The 18,310-nt window shown below is 42.9% G+C and overlaps 1 protein-coding gene across 2 annotated transcripts; it reads left to right on the forward strand.

Annotated features, from left to right (window-relative positions):
• The first annotated feature begins 2,347 nt into the window (after nucleotides 1–2,347).
• Nucleotides 2,348–17,621, forward strand: LOC139292247 (integral membrane protein 2B-like). 2 transcript variants are annotated; one of them, XM_070914516.1, is made up of 7 exons: nucleotides 2,348–2,573; nucleotides 12,722–12,889; nucleotides 14,385–14,456; nucleotides 15,183–15,332; nucleotides 15,725–15,835; nucleotides 16,156–16,306; nucleotides 16,746–17,621. In XM_070914516.1, the coding sequence occupies exons 1-7, from the start codon at nucleotides 2,490–2,492 to the stop codon at nucleotides 16,832–16,834; spliced, it is 825 nt and encodes a 274-aa protein (XP_070770617.1). In that variant the 5' UTR covers nucleotides 2,348–2,489; the 3' UTR covers nucleotides 16,835–17,621. The 2 variants fall into 2 exon arrangements, with proteins under 2 accessions (XP_070770617.1, XP_070770618.1); XM_070914517.1 differs by having other exon boundaries at nucleotides 12,722–12,853.
• The last annotated feature ends 689 nt before the right edge of the window (nucleotides 17,622–18,310 follow it).

An 18,310-nucleotide genomic window follows, 5' to 3' on the forward strand; every position in this document is an offset into this window, starting at 1 on the left:
TTTTAAAATAACAAAGCTAGTTTTCCTGAGATAACAAAATAATAAATTCGTGATCTCAAGATAAGGGCATTAAAAAGAATAGCTGCTAGCACGGTGTGTGTGTACGCATGCACGCACACCTAAACACCATTTGCAGCGAGCTACCATGCAAGCACTAGTGTAAGAAATATTAAGACGTTTTACTTAAGTAAAGGTAGCAATAACACAGTATAAAAATACTGAACAAAGAATAATAGACATGAGCTAATAAAAGCTTATAAAATACACATCATTAAAGATTAAACCAGCGACCCTTAGGAGGGGCCTGACCCCTAGCTGGGCACCACTGGAATAAACTAGCTCACTGTATATAAAGTAGTTAAACTAGCTCACTGTATATAAAGCAGTTAAACTAGCTCACTGTATATAAAGCAGTTAAACTAGCTAATTGTATATAAAGAAGTTGAACTAGCTAATTGTATAAAAAGCAGTTAAACTAGCTAATTGTATATAGAGTAGTTGAACTAGCTAATTGTATATAGAGTAGTTGAACTAGCTAATTGTATATAAAGTAGTTAAACTAGCTAATTGTATATAAAGAAGTTAAACTAGCTAACTGTATATAAAGAAGTTGAACTAGCTAATTGTATATAAAGTAGTTAAACTAGCTAATTGTATATAAAGAAGTTAAACTAGCTAATTGTATATAAAGTAGTTAAACTAGCTAATTGTATATAAAGTAGTTAAACTAGCTAACTGTATATAAAGTAGTTAAACTAGCTAATTGTATATAAAGCAGTTAAACTAGCTAACTGTATATAAAGCAGTTAAAACTATCTAACTAGCCATTTTTCTGTAAATTAAGATTTGACCTCTGATTCTTTAAGTACTTTGAATGTAGTACTTTTTACTTTCGCCCTGATCGCGTGAAAACAGCCGACATTTGGCAACATTCCCGGTCGTCGGTTGAGTTGTGTTGAGGTCCAGACTCATCAAGCTCCCCGCAGGTAGCCAGGTCTCTCCCGGAATCTGGGCGTCTTAACTTCAAAATAAAAGAAAAAAAAAGGTCGCTGAACAGCCAGGACAGTTGTTCATTTGAGCCAATGGGGAAGGGCCTGTGCTTAATAAACAATGAAAATACACTTCGTAGAGGGTTTAATTGATGAGACTGATACCACTCTCATGTCTATATGTTAAATATGTAGCTACAACCAGCAGCCGGTTAGCTTAGCTTAGCATGAAGACTGGAAACCGGGAGAAACAGCGAGCCCAGTTCTGTTTGAAGGTAACAAAATCAAAAATGAAATCTTGTTTGTTTAATCCATACAAAAAGTGTTTCACTCAGGGTTTGCATGCCGATGTATTTCTTCTCCAGTACCAGTTGTTAGGCAACCAGGAAGTTGTTTTTAATTTAAGTTTCAAGTTTAATTCATGTGTGGGCAGGAAGGAATAACGGGGCCCTAGGGCAAAATAAATGACCCAGTCTTGCATGTGGAGGAAACCTGGTTGTAGTAGGACAAGAAGAAGAAAGAGAAAAGAAACAAAGATTTATGACCAAAAATATCTCAAAGTCAGTTTCACACAATGGGAGAAAATATATCAAATAAGTTACAAGCAAGAGAAAAGAAACAATAATATACTTGTACTTTCCTGATGAAATACTGTCATGTGAAAAGGTATGTTAAGGCCTAAAGAATGCATTTTGATAAACCAAGAAAAACAAATCAGTATACATATATTGAGGGCATAATGTCTGTCTTCTGCTAACATAATAATCATATAACTCACAGGCAGTGAAAGTGACTGAGTATATTTACTCAAGTCCTGTAGTTAAATATAGCTTTGAGGTACTTGTACTTATTAATATATAATAATATTTCTATTTTATACCACTTTCCACTCCACTACATTTCAGTGTGAAATATTTACTCCCCTACATTTGCATGTTACAACTATGGATGCAGATTCACGTTTTACATACATTTTATTACAAATTCTGACATGTTATAGATGAAAAGACCCAACAGTTAATAATAGTTGCTTCACCTCCACCATCTACCACTTTAAATGCTCCTTACACATTAATGCATCAGTACAATAATTCAAAAATATAATATGTAATGACATAACACAGAGAGGGGCCATTCTGCTGCACAATGAGTACTTTTTGGCTTTTTCGTACTTTTTATACTTTAACTTACATTTTTAATACTTCTGTAGTTGATAACTTTGAATTTTAAATTAAATTCTGAACTCTTGTTTTACCACAGCTCATATAGAAAATGTTGCCAGGTTTCGGCAATTATGCTTTTATCTTGAATCCGAACCGGAAGTTCGGTTGTGAGCATCCGCCTAGCTTGAAGCCGCTGTTATCACAACAGATCAGACGGTCTCGGCCGGAGAAGAGTCTGTCTACTTTACTTCGGAGCAAATCCCGTCTGTTTAGTTCTCGTTTACAGTTTTTTCATCGTCTTTTTTCCTGTTTGGAGTTTGTCAGCGTTTCTTCCAGGATGGTTAAAGTGTCTTTTAACTCCGCTTTGGGACAGAAAGATGTGAAAAAGGACGCGGAAACTCTTATTCCCGAGGAGGACAAAGTGAGTAGAAAATGGCTAACTGGGCTAACGTTAAGTTAGCTTCCAGCTCGGTGGAAGAAGACGCACTTTATTTAAACGTGCACACACACGGTGCTGCTGTTTAGCCGAACTCTCCTTATATTTTCACTCTTTCTGTAACTTTACATCCTGAAAAGGCAGCTGCAGTATTTTTGCGTTTGTGTTGTAGTAACACTAATGTTACATAATTTGTGTTTGATTACTTCCTCATATTTAATGTTAGGTTTCCGTTGATAAACGTCCTATTTACAGAGAGTTGTACTGCGTTGTTAGTCTGATTCGTCTTCTGTTCCTTTTCGTCAGTTTTTCTCTCTGCAACAACAGATTTCCATGTTTAGTTTGGTAATACGAGGAAACATCATGAATAGTTTCTGGTTCAGTTCAAAAAGCAGCAGTGGACATTGTTTTCTGCTTTCAGCCTTTTGTCATATTGTTCTTCAGTCTGAGCCAGAGAACTGAAGGAAGCCAACGTGTGTTACTGTCACACAGTGTTGTATTATTACTTCTTTATAGCTGGAATATTCATTATCTCCACAGAGGCTCTAACTCTTTCTGAGAACACATGAAGCCAGTTTTCTCTCTGTCCTCTTGTTGCTGTGCTGTCTTTCAGCTGCTTTGTCTCGTCCTCTGTCCTCTTCAGCTGATCCAGGATGCTCTGAGATGTCCACAGGACAGTCGATCTGTTTGTTACAGACAAGGAGGAAACTTCCTGTCACACCTTACCTTTGGAAATACTGGAGAAGGTCATTAAAAGCCCCTCAAACACAAATACTAATCTTAGTTTGTGACAGTTGAGTTTCAGTTTGTCAGAAATGGGCTGCTGTGAGCCTCAACATGTAGTGAGTGAACCACAGTTTACTTAGACTAACTGGAAGAATAACTCTGCTGAGGCCTGTTGTCTGTCTGTGGGTGAAGTCTAGTAAAAAACGGCTCCGCTGCTCCTTCAGCCTCCACCCTGTTGTGAGAGAAGTGCTTCTGTTTCAGTTGTGTCTGAGCCCTGTGATTCAGTGTGCTGCTGTCAGCAGAGAGCACAAGCAGGAAGTGTCACTCTGGGTAAACAGGTTTATAGATGTGAGATTTGTTGCCATGGCTCCATCTAATCTCTGGTCGTGTGTTATGTGATGCATATCTTTGCTGTCTTTCTGCGTGGTTATTGTGGCTGCAGACTGTTGTGGTAGTCTGGGTTGGTTTTCACCCCCCCCCCCCTGCTGAGTTTCAGTATGACTCTTATCTTGATAATCGGAGCTTAATGTTTTCCTTCTGGGGATCGCAGTGGGTGCAAACACAGCAGATTCTGTACTTATTCATGCTGCGCGGAGGGATTTTCCTGCACTTGGTGGATTGGCTCCATCTGCAGTCCAGAGTCCAGAATCAGTGACGGAGGGGGGGGCTTCTGACTCCCATGCACTGTGGACAGACCCATGATCATTTCTAGGTCTTAAAAAGTCGTTATCACAGCCTGATCCACTTTGCCTTCATGGAAATGTGTCATGGCTGCCGCTGAGCCCTGAGTCCGTGCGAACTTCACCTTCCGTGCCTGTTTGTGGCTTCACCCTCCTGTTGGTGCAGTGAGAGCCTGAACGCAGCGCTGCTCGGAGCTTCATGCTGTCACAGCAGAAGAGTTTTTCTTCAAACAGCCTTGTGTCAAACTGTTGAAACATGTTTTTAGTCCCCCCAACATGTGAAACTTAACTGGCTGTTCAGCTAAATGGTCCAGACGAAGATCTGAGGGGCCGTCTTCAAGTAGTTGAACCCCAGTGTTCAGTTTACTGTCACATCACACACGAGTGGTTGAAGACAGACGTTGAGTCTTCAAGTTGCGACAAACATGAGAATCTGGAACCAGCGAATGTTTGATGTTTGTTACTTCATGGACATGATGATGATGATGATGATGATTGTAAATGATTTAGTCTTTCCTGCCTGAACTAAGTGCTTTCAGTTGCCTGAGACAGTTTTTAGTTTCTCTTTATTAAACCCTCTTGGGGAATTTCAGTCAGTTTGACTTTCTTTTCCCTGGGTTAGTGTGGTGAATGAGGGGAGAAACTATCGAACACCGGTCTTTAATGTACTGTTCTGGTGTCAGCTCCATGTCACTGAACGTCATCAGAGAGGGATTGTGTTGTTTCGTTCCTCTGCAGGTCTTTAACTGGTTAAACAGTTCAACCAATCAGCTGAAGCTTCAGTCTGTCACTGAGACATTTATAGCAAGAAAAAATAGACCAGGCTTAACATTTAGGCTAAGCATGTGGATGTGCTCAGTTTAGCCTTTCCTGGAGTACTTGAGTGGATGTACTTTGTTACTTTCCACTGAATGTAGACCTCCTGGTGAAATATTCAATTTGCTGCATGGAGCAATTTTAATTTCCTGAAGTCTTCAAGTTTCTGTCCCTGCCGAGGCTTTAGACGAGTTATTACACATTTTCACCTCTTAATCAGCGTCGTATCTGCTTTACTGAACACAGCTGCTCATCTATTAATCCAGTCAGTAATGAGCTCTGCTTAATTAGAGACAGGCAGCTTTTGTCTCCGTTTCATTTTAAACTCTTCTGCAGGGAGCTTTAAAAAGTCTCAGAATCTTCATTTTCATCAGGCCTTGTTTTCCCTGCAGAACTCCATAGAGAAAACACTGAAAATAACCTCCAGACAGCTCAGCTGAAGGTCAGCATGGAGGAACACCTGAGCTGACCGCACAGCACATTAAGACGTCACACTCTGTTGTTGGCTCTGAGTAGCAAAGATCACATCAGTGGCTGAGCCGAGGCATTATGGGATGTCGGCGCTGTCGCCTGCTCGGCCTGCTGCAGGTTAACCTTTAGCCTGCATTGGTACCTGACAGCCAGGTGTGGGTGACCCTCATTAAACTCTGTTGCTTAGGGTGAACATCAGGACTTCTAAAATACACCATGTACAAAAATGAACTATGAAAATATATCCTATAAAACGACTTCATCATTTTGGGAATTGTAGACTTCAGTTTTTGTGCAGCTGTAAAACAACAGTAAACATCGAAACCTGATCACATGTTCATGGTCCATAAAGTCTTGAGATCATCATACGTGTTTGTGAAGCTGTACTTAACAAATCTAACTGATTAGGTTCATTAACTTTCTGACCTGAGGTCAGCTGAGCGAGCAGCTTGTTGGAGCGGTGAGATCTCTGCTGACGCGCAGACACGACCTATAAATGTAAATGTGGTTTAATAGCAGCTGAGAACTGGAGCCAGATACAGTCAGACAAGCTTTATTAAGACACGCTGAAACTTTTTCACATACGATGCTTCAAACATTCATCTGGTGGAAAAACTGATGCCTGATCAGCTTAATGTCAGATTACTGCACGTACAGGTCATCTTAAATGACTGCTTATGTTTTATTAAATGATGACAACAGCAGGTGGAAGGAGATTAGTCAACTAATCGACTGACTGAAAATGAAGCAGCATATATTTAGATGATAAGATAATCAGTCGTGTTTATGGTCTTAACGTCACAGAACTGGATATCTCTGGACATTTATTGCTGTTTTCTGATGATTCATCACTTAATAGAGAAACTAATCAGACCAGTTGTGTTCTGTGATGACAGTTTAACTCCACAGTTCATCGGTGGCCTCATGTGGATCTGATTCAGATCTCATGCAGACTGTGGAGGGACCTCAGGCCCTGAAACCACATCTCTCATTAGCTGGCTTCACATGCTGAATGTGTTTAGAGACAGTAGAGTATGACATGCGACTCATTGTTTACAGGTAACTGATCAGTCAGTCCAGCATGCTGAACGCCCTGTAGTCTCATGTCCTCAGGTGTGAGGATTTGCTGCTGTTCTTCATCTTCCGTGACAGTGTAATGAGTTCTGCCGGTCAGCTTGGAGACCTCAGGAAGTCGTGAGTGTGAGGAAGTGGTTGGTGTGGTTGGTGCAGGTGATTCATTCAGAGATGGAAATAAATGTAATGTCTGCACATCACAGTTTCACTTCGGTTAGCTGACCGTACAAAGCAACAGCGCAACCAAACTGCATCAGCGGCGTACCTGTCTACATACCTGCGTTACTGGATCACAGCCCAGATCTTGTCCCGGCCCCCTGCTGGATCACGCTGCTCTGTGCTGCGTGTCCTCCGACTGTCGTCTGAGGCATGCGGACTGCTCGAAAAGGATTATGGTTTAATCGGCCGGATAGAGGCTCAGCCGGAGAGCTCAGCTCAACAGGAGGGAAGATAATCCAGCCGGGCAGATCGACGTCCTCCTCCACACGGACCCCCTGAAGGTCCCGGCGTAGACCTGCAGAGCACCCGGCACACACAGCCGGACCGAGCCACGACAGGATGCAGAGAACCAGAGTTATATATATGTGTGATGTCTCAAGCTGCAGCGATCGATCGATTAGTTAGTAAAATTCATCTGCAACAATTTGACAACCAATGAATCGTTTCCGCCGGTTTATAAACAAAAAGCCAAACATGCGTTTTTTGTTTACACCTGGGTGACAAATCGATGAATGGATCGAGCTCAAGTTTGTGAAAGATGATGTACGAACTAAATCTTTGTTCAGCAGGTTTAAATGTTTCAGTTGGCTTTGGATTCTAGTTTCACTTCAGCTTTATTCAGTTTGTTTTGTGGGACGTTGCCGTCCTTGTTGATGAGATCTGAATGAGATGAAGTGAAAAAGTGAACTTTCTCTGAACTGAAGTGTTTGTCTCCAGTCTTCGGTGTGTCGGGTTCCTCGGCGTCTTTCTGTCCTCAGACTTAACCAAAGTGTCGGCCTTCACGCGGCCGCATGCAGCTCGGAGCAGAGGATGGAGTTTCATGTCAGACTGAAACTAGACCTCCGTCCTGGACACTGATACTCACCTGTCTCCACAGAGACTGGAACACCAGCTGGTCTCAGGTGGACTGATGCTCAGGATGCTGCAGGCTGAAGACTGAACCATGCTTAGGATCAGGGGAGAATAGTAATGTCTTGACACACTGATTATCAAATAGAAACATTTAATGAGCCCCAGTTATAAAATGGAAAAATCAAATCCAGACAAGTGAGAATAAACTCAAATCTGAACATAACAAGCAGAAGTCAACATGCAGAAGAGGAAGTGATGTACCACTACAAGTTGACATCAGATAAATATTTTAAGGTTTGTTTGTATTTGTCAGTTTGTTGAGATACAAAAAGGCCGGACTCACGAGGATCGGGGTCGGTGCGATAAACCTCAAGTATCTGCAGAGGAGCTGAAGCCGAACAGCTGCTGCTTCCGGTTTCTCCTGTGTGAGGATTTGATGCGTTTCTTTGTTCAATAATTGTCTTTGGTCTGTTGATCTGATGAATGAGCGACACTGAAAATACTTTTGAGATTAATCAATAATGAAAAGAATGAGTTGCAGCCCGTTTAGATTCGCTGCGATAGTCAAAGTGTTCGTGTGAGGAAATGTTTGACTGAAAAGGCCGATCGATCGACTGATCAACGAGCAGTTAAAAATCTAAGAGCTCTCAGAGGTGAGGCGGTATCTCTGTTTTATATCATTAAGTATTAATAGTCTTATTATTAAGGCCTTTGAAGGCAGAAACTTGCAAAGGGCATTTTTCTCTTTTAAAAAACATATTTTAACCAGTAATTGAATGTTTGCTCTCACGGTCAGGAGAAGTTCTGCCTGAACACACTGTTCCTGCTGTGTGACGGCGGCATACTTCACTGTGTTGATATATGAGTGTGTTAATGAGGGTGTGTGTGTGTTGAAGTTATGAAATGTTCGTCTGAAGGCCTGTTGGGTCTTGTTGGTGAAGCTTCAGGAGACGGTTGTGAAACATGAAATATTCAAACTGGAATTATCTGTTCAAATGCAAAATGTCTGTCGGTCTGTTTGAGGTCAACTAAGCTAATCAATAAAGTGGAGGAGGACACTAGTCCGGTCTGAGACGTCTCGTGGTGTTCAGAGGTTTATAACTCTGTGAGACCAGCTCATCACCACAGCAGGTATTTTATCTTTCAGCACTCTGGTCGCCAGGTAACCAGCAGAAATACAGCATTCACCTGCACGTATTTGATTGGCCGCCACAGCGTCTTCAACTTCACCGTCCCTGAGGGGAGACACAGAGACGTAGGCTCTCGTCTTGTCAGAGGACGTTGTGTTCTGGCAAAGGGGGTGGTGTTTTTGCACGCGGGGCTAACGTCGGCCTGAATGCGGCCTTATACTCAAGTGGATCCAAGCGGACTCTTCATCAGCTCTGACCTCATGTTGCTTCATCATCATCATCATCACAGGAGAAAAACGGTTTAGTGCAGGACAAAATGTTCTGTGTTGCTGTTTGGCTCTAATTATTCTATCAGGGTCTGTTTTGGATCCGTTCTGACTGGGACTGGTGTCGGTTCAGATAAGACCTCTATCACACACGGATACTCTTTTAGTTCTTAAATCCAGCCTGCGCCCCTTAAACTCCACATTAAAGGCTGACTCTGCTGGAGGTACACCACCTGCCTGACAGGCTGAATTCAGGGCCAGAGAGTGTCCTGACGGAAGCGAGCTGTTTAATATTCTCTGTCTGCTCTCAGAAAGTGGAAACATCCTCTTCCACTGTCCGTGTTGTTTTGCCTTCAGTTCCCTTTTCTTGCTGTGAGTGATCGGAAACAAAGCTCGCTCAGCAGAGACGAGTTGAGCTCTCCAGCTGATGGAGAGAAGCCTCAGGAAATGTTCCCTTTTAGTGTCTCTGTCAGCCAGTCGGCCTGTCAAACACACTCCGCCTGACAGCACCGGTGTTGGCGGCCTCTCTAAAGGTCTCGGCCTCACCTCCTCTTGTTTTTGCTCTTGTTTTAATCTCATGCGGTCTCAATCAACCGTCCTTTGCTTCTTCTTTTCTTAACGGTCCTTCTCGCTCGGCCGGCCTATCGCCTGCCGGAACAGCGTCACACAATGTTGTGGGGGGGTTCGTCCCGCTGTCGGTGAGGCGAGGGTCAGAAAGGGCTGACTATCGGCGTTTGAGCTGCTGTTTCTGCAGTTTCCTCCTGCAGCCGAGCTGAAACGCTGACTCCGGCCGCACATTCATCGAGCTGTAGAAGCTGAAGAGACGAACAGAGTTCAGATCTGAATGTTGAACTGGAGCTCGACTGCTGCAGTCAGTAAATATGGGATGTTGTTTAGTGAGCAGAACATCTACAGGCCACTGAGGACATATATATATATATATATATATTCATTGATAGTTAGAACAGGTTTTAACACAGTATAGTTTCTGTGTTGATATAGTTTCTTTTTTGGCCCCTTTGAATTTTTAGTCTTTATTAGTGTTCACTCTGACAAAAGGCTGTTTTTTGTTTTCTCTCTCTGATTTCTAAAAGGGAAACTGAAAGCTGCAAATGCTTAACATAATTGTAACGTCTCAGAGTGACTGGCATTTTATCGAGCAGTGTTTCCGAGAAATAGAAGTTCATAAAGAGTTCATAAGACACGAGTTTGACTGCAGGAGTCTGATGGATCACAACTGAACTGGTCGTACCACGAGGGCAGAGGTGTGTTCCTGTTTGTGCTGCTGGTTTGACTACAAGGAGGAAGTGTTTGTGTCCGTGTGCTGTGAAGTGTGGCATTGTGGGAAAACTACACCAACATGTCAGAGAGTTGAGAAGTGGAGGAGCTGCTGGTTCCAGATGTGTTTTTCTCATTTCACACGTTTGATTCAATGATTCTCAGTGAAACTGAACGTAGAAACAAAGAAACGCCTCCTGGATGATTAACAGCTACAGTTTTATGTGTCGCTGCAGCATTGATCTGTTAGTCAAACTTATTTTCACATGTCACATGAAATGCCAAAATCTGATTACATCATCAGGCGTTGGCATTTCACATCATTAGACCTTAAATGACAACACATTTGATGACTCAGTTATATGTTTAAGCAGTTGACTCCCATCAAATCTCTGCTTCCAGTCTCTCAAATGTGACATTCTGCTGCTTTTCTCTGCTTTATATCAAAATAAATTCTTACTGCCTTCAGGTTTCGGGATGTTGGTCTCCAGTTTAGAGACTGATTGGTTGGTTAATTGAAAAAAAAGTAAATGCTTTTAATAAATGATTGGAATAATCATCAGCTGCAGCCCCTCTTCACTAACTCCAACAACGAGTAGAAGATGAAGTCTCGTGCAGCACTTCTCGCGGCGCTGAGGCACAATGAGAAGTATGTGTTGAAAGTAAACCGAGAAAAGCTTCCGTCAGTGTTTCTGTTAGTGAGAGCTTCAGCTTTAGTTTTCAGGCTGAACTTCAGTTAAAGACGTGTCGGGGCACGTTACCCGCTTTCTACTGCGCTGTTGAACATTTACCCACAATCCTCCTTTCCACTCAGCTCTCTCCACTTATCTCTTCAGAACCTGTACTCCTCCAGGACCCTGAGGAGAGCAGGGAAGATCGCTGCCGACCCCTCCCACCCCGGACACCATCTGTTCGACCCCCTCCCCTCTGGCAGGAGGCTGCGGTCCATCAGGACCAAAACCTCCCGCCACAAAAACAGTTTCTTCCCCTCTGCAGTCAACCTGACAAACTCTCACTGACACCCCCCCGAACACTACCACAAGCTATACGTTATATTAACGTACATCACCCCTGTCCCCACTGCGTTACATTAACGCACTCACCCCCTACTGGACACTTTATCTGGACACTTTACTTTATTCTGGTCACTGCACTGTTGTTATTTATCTTATCTTATTTTTATTTTTATTCTTATTGTTATTTTAGCTTTTATATTCTACTTATTTGTTATCAAAACAATAGCACCTTCAGACCACAGCAAATTCCTTGTAATGTATGTTACTTGGCAATAAACAGTTTCTGATTCTGATTCTGATTCTGAGCTCAAAGTCTTGAGTTTCTCACACACACACACACACACACACACACACACCATCTGATGCTCCCATGCATGCAGAGGCTGCAGATGTGCAAGCAGCTCTAACACGCTGACGTTAAAGGCCCCCTGTGGAGTTTTATGGTAAACAAACAAAAGTGATGTTTACATTCAGTGTTTTCACCAAAGTGCACAAATGTGTGAGTGAATATTTTAAATGATGAGATTCGAGGCTGAAACTATTTTTATGTTTCAGGCCAACGTGGTTATTTTGTGTTTTAATATTAATAAGAAGAATCTCTGATTGACAGGGCTGCAGTTAACGATTATTTTCATTCAATGCCATCAATTAAAAATCTGTTGATTATTTTCTCGTTATCGTCAAATAACCAGCAGCCCATCGATTTAATCGTTGCAGCACTTTTCACTCCAACAACTTTTTGAAAAGATAAAGTAAGGTAGACAATCTGTTGTCTCACCTGTTTTCACATCACACAGTGCACTTCATTTACTCTGCGTTCATTAGAGGCAAATGTGACACACCTTCACTTTCTGTCTTTCCACTTGTTTGTCAGTGAGTTTCTCCCTCTGATGAGTCACCCTGTTGCTCTGTGAGAAGCCTCCTTCTTCCCATCGAGACAAAGCCTTTGTTTACACACACACACACACACACACACACACACACTACATGCTGCTGCTGTCTGAACTGTGTATGTAAGAACTAACAGAACAGCTGATCACACGAGAGCAGCTAAAGAACGGAGGGGAGTCCACAGTCGCACTATTGGTTTACTTCAAATGTTATCTACATTTGTGAGGTCTTTATTGGTTGGACTCACTAACACAGCATGAAGTCACAGCTGGAGATGGATCTGTTTGTCAGGAACTTTAAACAGCTGTGATGTTCTGCACTGCGTGTATGAACCTGAAGTTTGGTTTTTATTTCACCTCATTCGTTGAATTAAATCGCTGAACAAATCCGAGATGTGGGCTGCAGTTCTGGTCTGGGGTCATGTAGTACGTGTCACTGGAGACGGGGGTGATAATGAAGTGTCTGTATGAAGTGGAGTTTGTTTTCTGGATGAAACGCAGAAGAATAACAGGACAAGGAATGAGGACATCTGAGGAAAATAGTGGCGAGTGGAAGTAGAGAAATAACCAGCGAGTGATGAATGATTGTCAGACACGTGTTGACCTCTGAGGTGTTTTCCTTTCCTTCCTCGGAGGATTTTGTTTCAGGGCCGCCTCTCTGACCCTTGAATGAATGAATATGGTCTAATCGACCGTCCTCTTCTCTGTCCCGCAGGATGCCGAGGCAGCTCTGCCGGTGCGTCACCAGTCCCGGGCCTGGTGCTGGTGCATGTGCCTGGGTCTCGCCCTCATGCTGTCTGGGGTGGTGGTTGGAGGAGCCTACCTGTACCGCTACTACATCCTGGAGGTGAGCAGGCAGCCCCAACAAGGGTGGAACACCGAGGTAAACGGAACGATAATCAAATAGGATGTGGATGGAAACAGAAAAGGTGTTTAAAGGCAGATTAGACTTCAGGCAGGACAACTTTAACATTAGCTTGTTGTCAGGAGGAGTCCTCTGGAGACGTCACAGGCTTCACGAGGAACAGAATCAAATCAAACGTGAAAATAATGAAGAAGGTCAATATTAGGGTTGTGTATCTCTGAGGAGGTTGAAAACATATTAAGCAGCACATAAACAGGGCGGCCTCCTTAAAAAGGAGATTAACTCTCTTGTGTATTGAAGGGATTATTAACCACATCTCGCAGGAGAAGGTGTGACATGTTGGAGCAGGTAAACTGCTGTGAGCTGCTTTTATATCAACTCCACCCACCCGGGCAGCGCTTCAATTTGGGGGTATTTTTTGTAGTATTTCCTCCTTTTAGGTTTTTTTTAATGTCAGGATGGTCTGAACACACCAGCAGCCTCATGGTTTATAGATGGTTTATAGATGGTTTATAGTTGTGCATTATAGGTTACACCGTAGCTGTGGAGCCTACACATGTAGCCACCAAAGCTACACGTTAGGGGACAGACAGTCAAGTCACTTTTATCACAGATGTACCTGAAAGGGCTCGGCGGTCACGACAGAATACAGCACCGTCTGTCCTTAGACCCTCAGATGAGAAGGAACCCCCCCCCCCAGAATAACCCTTTTGACAGGGAGGAGACGGAGAAACAGAATGAGGACGTTAGGTGGAGACAGATAATGTGAACACAACATGAGGACAGATTACACATACCACACAAGAGACAGACTCAAGGACACAGAGGGAGAAGAGACGAGGGCTGAGGGCCAAGACCAGAATGACCCTACGGTTGGATCTAAACCTGTGAACATTTAGTTTTATAATTAAAGCCGCCACAATTACTCGATTAACTAACGGACAGATAAATGAATTGCCAACTATATTGATAACGGATTCATCAATTAAGTCATTTTTCAAACAAACATTTGACGGTTTCTCAAATGGGAGAATTGACTGCTTCTTTCTTTCATTACAGTTCATGTAATACCTTCAGATATATATAATATAATAAAAGAAAGATCAGATTGAAGCAAAAATCCATCAGATGTTACCGTGGAACAGTCCTGTAACTGGTCTGAAGCCTTAGAAGCCAGAGATATTAAAGTGTTATTACATTTTCTTTTAGTCTATTGTGCTGAAATGTCCTGATCTTGATTTCCCTGTGCGACGCATTTTGAAACTTCCTGTATTCTTCTGTATGAATAAAGTTTATAATGATAGCAAAGACACTGTTGTATCGGTAGACAGGTTTCCATCCAAACGTGCCGTAAATTTACAGAAAATCAGCAAAAGAAAATGTGATTCTGTGAGTTTCCGTCCACTACTGCTTTCACACCCAGTTTTTAAACGGCATATATCATCAGTACAGTGTGTCGGCCATGTTTCTGTCTCCCCTCTCATGTTATCTTCCTCCTCGTGTCCTCCTGCAGGAGGGCCCGGTGTTTGTGTGCGGGATGAACTACCGCGAGGAGGACTTCATGATGCGGGAGGAGGAGGACGAGGTATGATCCTGAACAGCACACGTGGTTCTCATGTTTGTGTTCAGTCATGTGACGAGCGCTCAGCTCGCGTGCAGCCTGATTAATGATTACAGACTGAGTCACTGACTGATTGACTCCGTAGTCAGCCAGAACTCTTCACACTGTGCTTTCACTTGTGCTTCCTGCTGCTCTGGGCAGCCATTGATCCTCCTTCAAATTAATTAGCAGCAACTTTGATTTCAATTCAGTGTTTAAGTCCATTTTCAAGGAAAATGTGAAACATTTGATGGTTCCAGCTTCTCAAATGTGAGGATTAGCTGCTTTCCTGTGTCTTGCATGATATTACATTTACTATATTTGGGACCGTTGTTCAGGCAAAACATCATTTCTGAAACACAGTTTACAGTGTCGTTACTGTGATATAAAGTTCACCTACTTTGAAGGAAACCTCTGAAATGTTCCTTTAAAGCTGCATTTAGTGATTTGTTTACACTGTTTGTGGGAGACAGAGAAATAAGATTTCAGTCCCGGTTGATTTGGCGATATCCCTGGTTACCGTGGTAACAGCAAGTTCAGTTTAATACAGCAAACAGTCGTTGAGCAGCTGGTGTGTCTGTTTACAGCCGAACAATCTGAGGTTGATAATTACAACCTACAGAGATGTATTCAGCCGGTGAACAGTGGAAGTCACTGACCAGTAACCGCTGTGTGACTGGCTGATTAACTGGCTGATTAACTGGTTTGTAGGTGGAGGTGGAGCTGCCAAACCAGTTCCACCTGCGGCAGCTGGAGGAGAGGATCCGGGTTCTGGAGAGGGAGCAGGTGGAGCTCATCAACATCCCCGTGCCCGAGTTCGACAACGGAGACCCGGCAGACATCGTCCACGACTTCCAGCGGGTGAGACGCCTCGGACAGCTGACGAAGCTCCGCCCCCGACCTTTCATCACACATCCTCCTGTTTCCTGTTTGAATCACTAGTGACTTGAAAGATTAATAGCTTATCAGAAGTTCACTTCTGTTGATCGATTCATGGATTATCAGCAGACCACACGTCCTTTAAACAGCCGTAAATACAACATGTCATTATGAAAGACTCCAGTTGAGTACGAAATGTTTCTACTGTAAACTCGTCAGTAAATCCAGGCCTGGTTCTCTATCTTTGAGGTACAGAAAGGCAGAATTTATGGAATTCATATTGTCACAAAAATGAGGTTTGTGTTTTATTAAAAAAGAAAACAGCAGCTTTGTAAATGTTTTTTCGGTCCGTAAACGTTTCTCTTCTGTCTCAGAGGTTGACCGCCTACCTGGATCTGAGTCTGAACAAGTGCTACGTCATCCCGCTCAACACCTCCATCGTCATGCCCCCCAGAGACTTTTTGGAGCTGCTCGTCAACATTAAGGTACCAGACGACTTCTCTGCGACTGTCAGGCTAAAGTTTCACCTTCAATCCAGACTGAGATTCTCTTCTGTCACACAGACTTTGGCATCATGGATAGTTTAGTTCAGTTCAGTCTTCAGTGTTCTCTTATATTTACAAACACCCAATAAGGAACAGTAAGGAAAAACAAGCCAGCCAATAAGAACAAGTTTAAAACAATAAGACGGGTGTTTTGGGTGTCTGTTTGAGTCCGTCCTGAGTCTGAAGGAGGCAGCCATCAGTGGTGATCATGTCCATGTATTGATTATTATTATTCGTGCTGTGTTCCCCCCTCTGCCCAGGCCGGCACCTACCTGCCTCAGTCTTACCTGGTCCACGAGGAGATGATTGTGACCGAGCGCCTGGAGCACGTGGACCAGCTCGGCTACTTCATCTACAACCTGTGCCGCGGCAAAGACACCTTCAAGCTGCAGCGCAGAGACAGGATCCTGGGTAAGCACAGGAAGCCCTTCAGTCCTTTATTTGTGTCTATTAAGAGAACTTAAGGTGACAGGTGTGTCCCTGCCTCTGGACACATGTAGTTACTCTGAGCTCAACAGCAGCTGAAAACACTGAAGCTCAATCAGGTCATTTAAATAGAATCTGGGGGGGGTCTGCCCGCCTGGGCGAAATAAACCTGAGTTCAACTGCAGTGATTTTGCATCGTTGACCAATGACGAGCAGAGCTGGCTTTTGAGGGAACTGAGAGTCCAAAATGGAGGAAGCTATCGTAGCTTATTAGCTGTCAGACCTGTCCATAGCAGAGACCTGGTTCACACACAGTCAGAGACGGGAGTCACAAGACTCACCTGGACGCTTCAGTGTTTGAGTTGTCTAACTGGTGTTTTCTTCCTTGAACGCAGCATGTTAACTCTCTCTGGGCGTCTTTCAGGTATGCAGAAACGTGAAGCTCTGAACTGCCACAAGATTCGTCACTTCGGGAGCAAGTTTGTGGTGGAAACTCTGATCTGTGAGCCTTAAGAGACCTGTTCTCCTCACAACTGCTCTTAAAGTCACAGGCGTGCAGTGAGATCTGTGTTTTTAATCCTCACCTGTCTTTTTTTCCTGTCCTTTACTTCAGGTAGTTTGAGTGAGTGAGAGGAGTGAAATGTGAGGCTGTTTGGTAAAAAAATCATTGATTGTGAAAAAAAAAAGGTGAAGAGTTGTGTATTTTTCCACTTTTCTGTACGGGGATCTTCTTGGAATTGTTATCTTTTCAGAAAATAACTAGTTAAAAATCAGCTGAGTATGAATAAGTAAATTATTGTAATCAAAGTAACTGCAATTATAGCATGAACACTTATTTTAATAGACGAGGGTAAATTTAGTTTGCCTGTTTTTCAGTCCAAACATAAGATTTCAAGAGAAAGGGCAACTTTTGTACGACCCAGCCTGGAGTTCAGTCCAGGGAGACTTTTTTGTTTTTTGTATTTTGTCTGCTGTAGCTATTAATACACTGCACCTGTCCTTTCTTAACTGGAAAATTATCTTAAAATAAGAGTGTGGACATGTGCTTCTCCTGTTCAGCTTTAAAAATAAGTTTGTAAAAGTATAAAACAAGAAAAGGAAACAAAATGAAAGAATGAGATTCACAGCAGAGAGTTCACAGGAAGACACACTTACGTTAAAATCTTTTTCTCGAGGGTTGTCTGTCTTTTTTTGAATGTGTAATTTTTGGATAACCCTTCTTGTTGTACTAATTTGTGTATATAATCTCTTTAAAGATATGAACAGACCAACACAATAAACAAAATAGAGAAAACGAAAACGGCGTTGTTGTCTGTTTTCCCTGCGAGTGAACGTTCATTGAGTTAAGAAACTCTTCTCGTTAAGACTTTCCACCAGAAGTCAAAATGTTTGTTTATCCAATGCTTTGATTTATGACCAAATACTTGCAAAACTTGAGGTTTTACTTTGATGTCACACCTTCCTGACAAGTGTTTGATGAGCAGGAAGCGGCCGACTCCAAAAGACTCAGCCACTTCCTGCCCATAACCATGTAAATAACATCGACTTCATCACTGTGTGTCTGCAGCCGTCACCTCAGAGGACTGACCCCGGATCAGCTGTCACAGCAGGCGCTCAGCCTGCGTGTCATTTGATCACAGTGGAAATTTGTCCTTGATTAAAGCACTAATCAGAGGGACCTGGCCCAGGGGGATCATGGGAAATGGGCCAGGTGGTTATCGGTGGAGAGTCACCTTGAAGGATCAGAGAGAAGGTTGTTGAGAGCGGCAGGCTGGTCATGTAGCTACAGCCGGGCACTTCATCAACTCTAATAAACAATATTTTCTTTATATACTAAACTTTAATTTGATCACTTCTGAAATGGCTACAAAGTGCTTTGATCAGTGCTGGACAGGGACTAAGTACTCAAGGACTGGGCTTACTTCTACTACTTGAGTATTTCAATTTGATGCTGCTTCATACTTCTACTCCTCTACATTTATCTGACAG

This window comes from Enoplosus armatus, chromosome 11 (genome assembly GCF_043641665.1).
Source record: "Enoplosus armatus isolate fEnoArm2 chromosome 11, fEnoArm2.hap1, whole genome shotgun sequence".
In the NCBI taxonomy this organism is placed as follows: domain Eukaryota; kingdom Metazoa; phylum Chordata; class Actinopteri; order Centrarchiformes; family Enoplosidae; genus Enoplosus; species Enoplosus armatus.

Excerpts from the sequence above, each read along its gene's own strand:
- LOC139292247 (XM_070914516.1), top strand. The coding sequence starts at position 2,490 with ATGGTTAAAGTGTCTTTTAACTCCGCTTTGGGACAGAAAGATGTGAAA. Across the intron at positions 12,890-14,384 it reads AACAAGGGTGGAACACCGAG|GAGGGCCCGGTGTTTGTGTG; the intron begins GTAAACGGAACG and ends GTCCTCCTGCAG. Across the intron at positions 14,457-15,182 it reads TGCGGGAGGAGGAGGACGAG|GTGGAGGTGGAGCTGCCAAA; the intron begins GTATGATCCTGA and ends ACTGGTTTGTAG.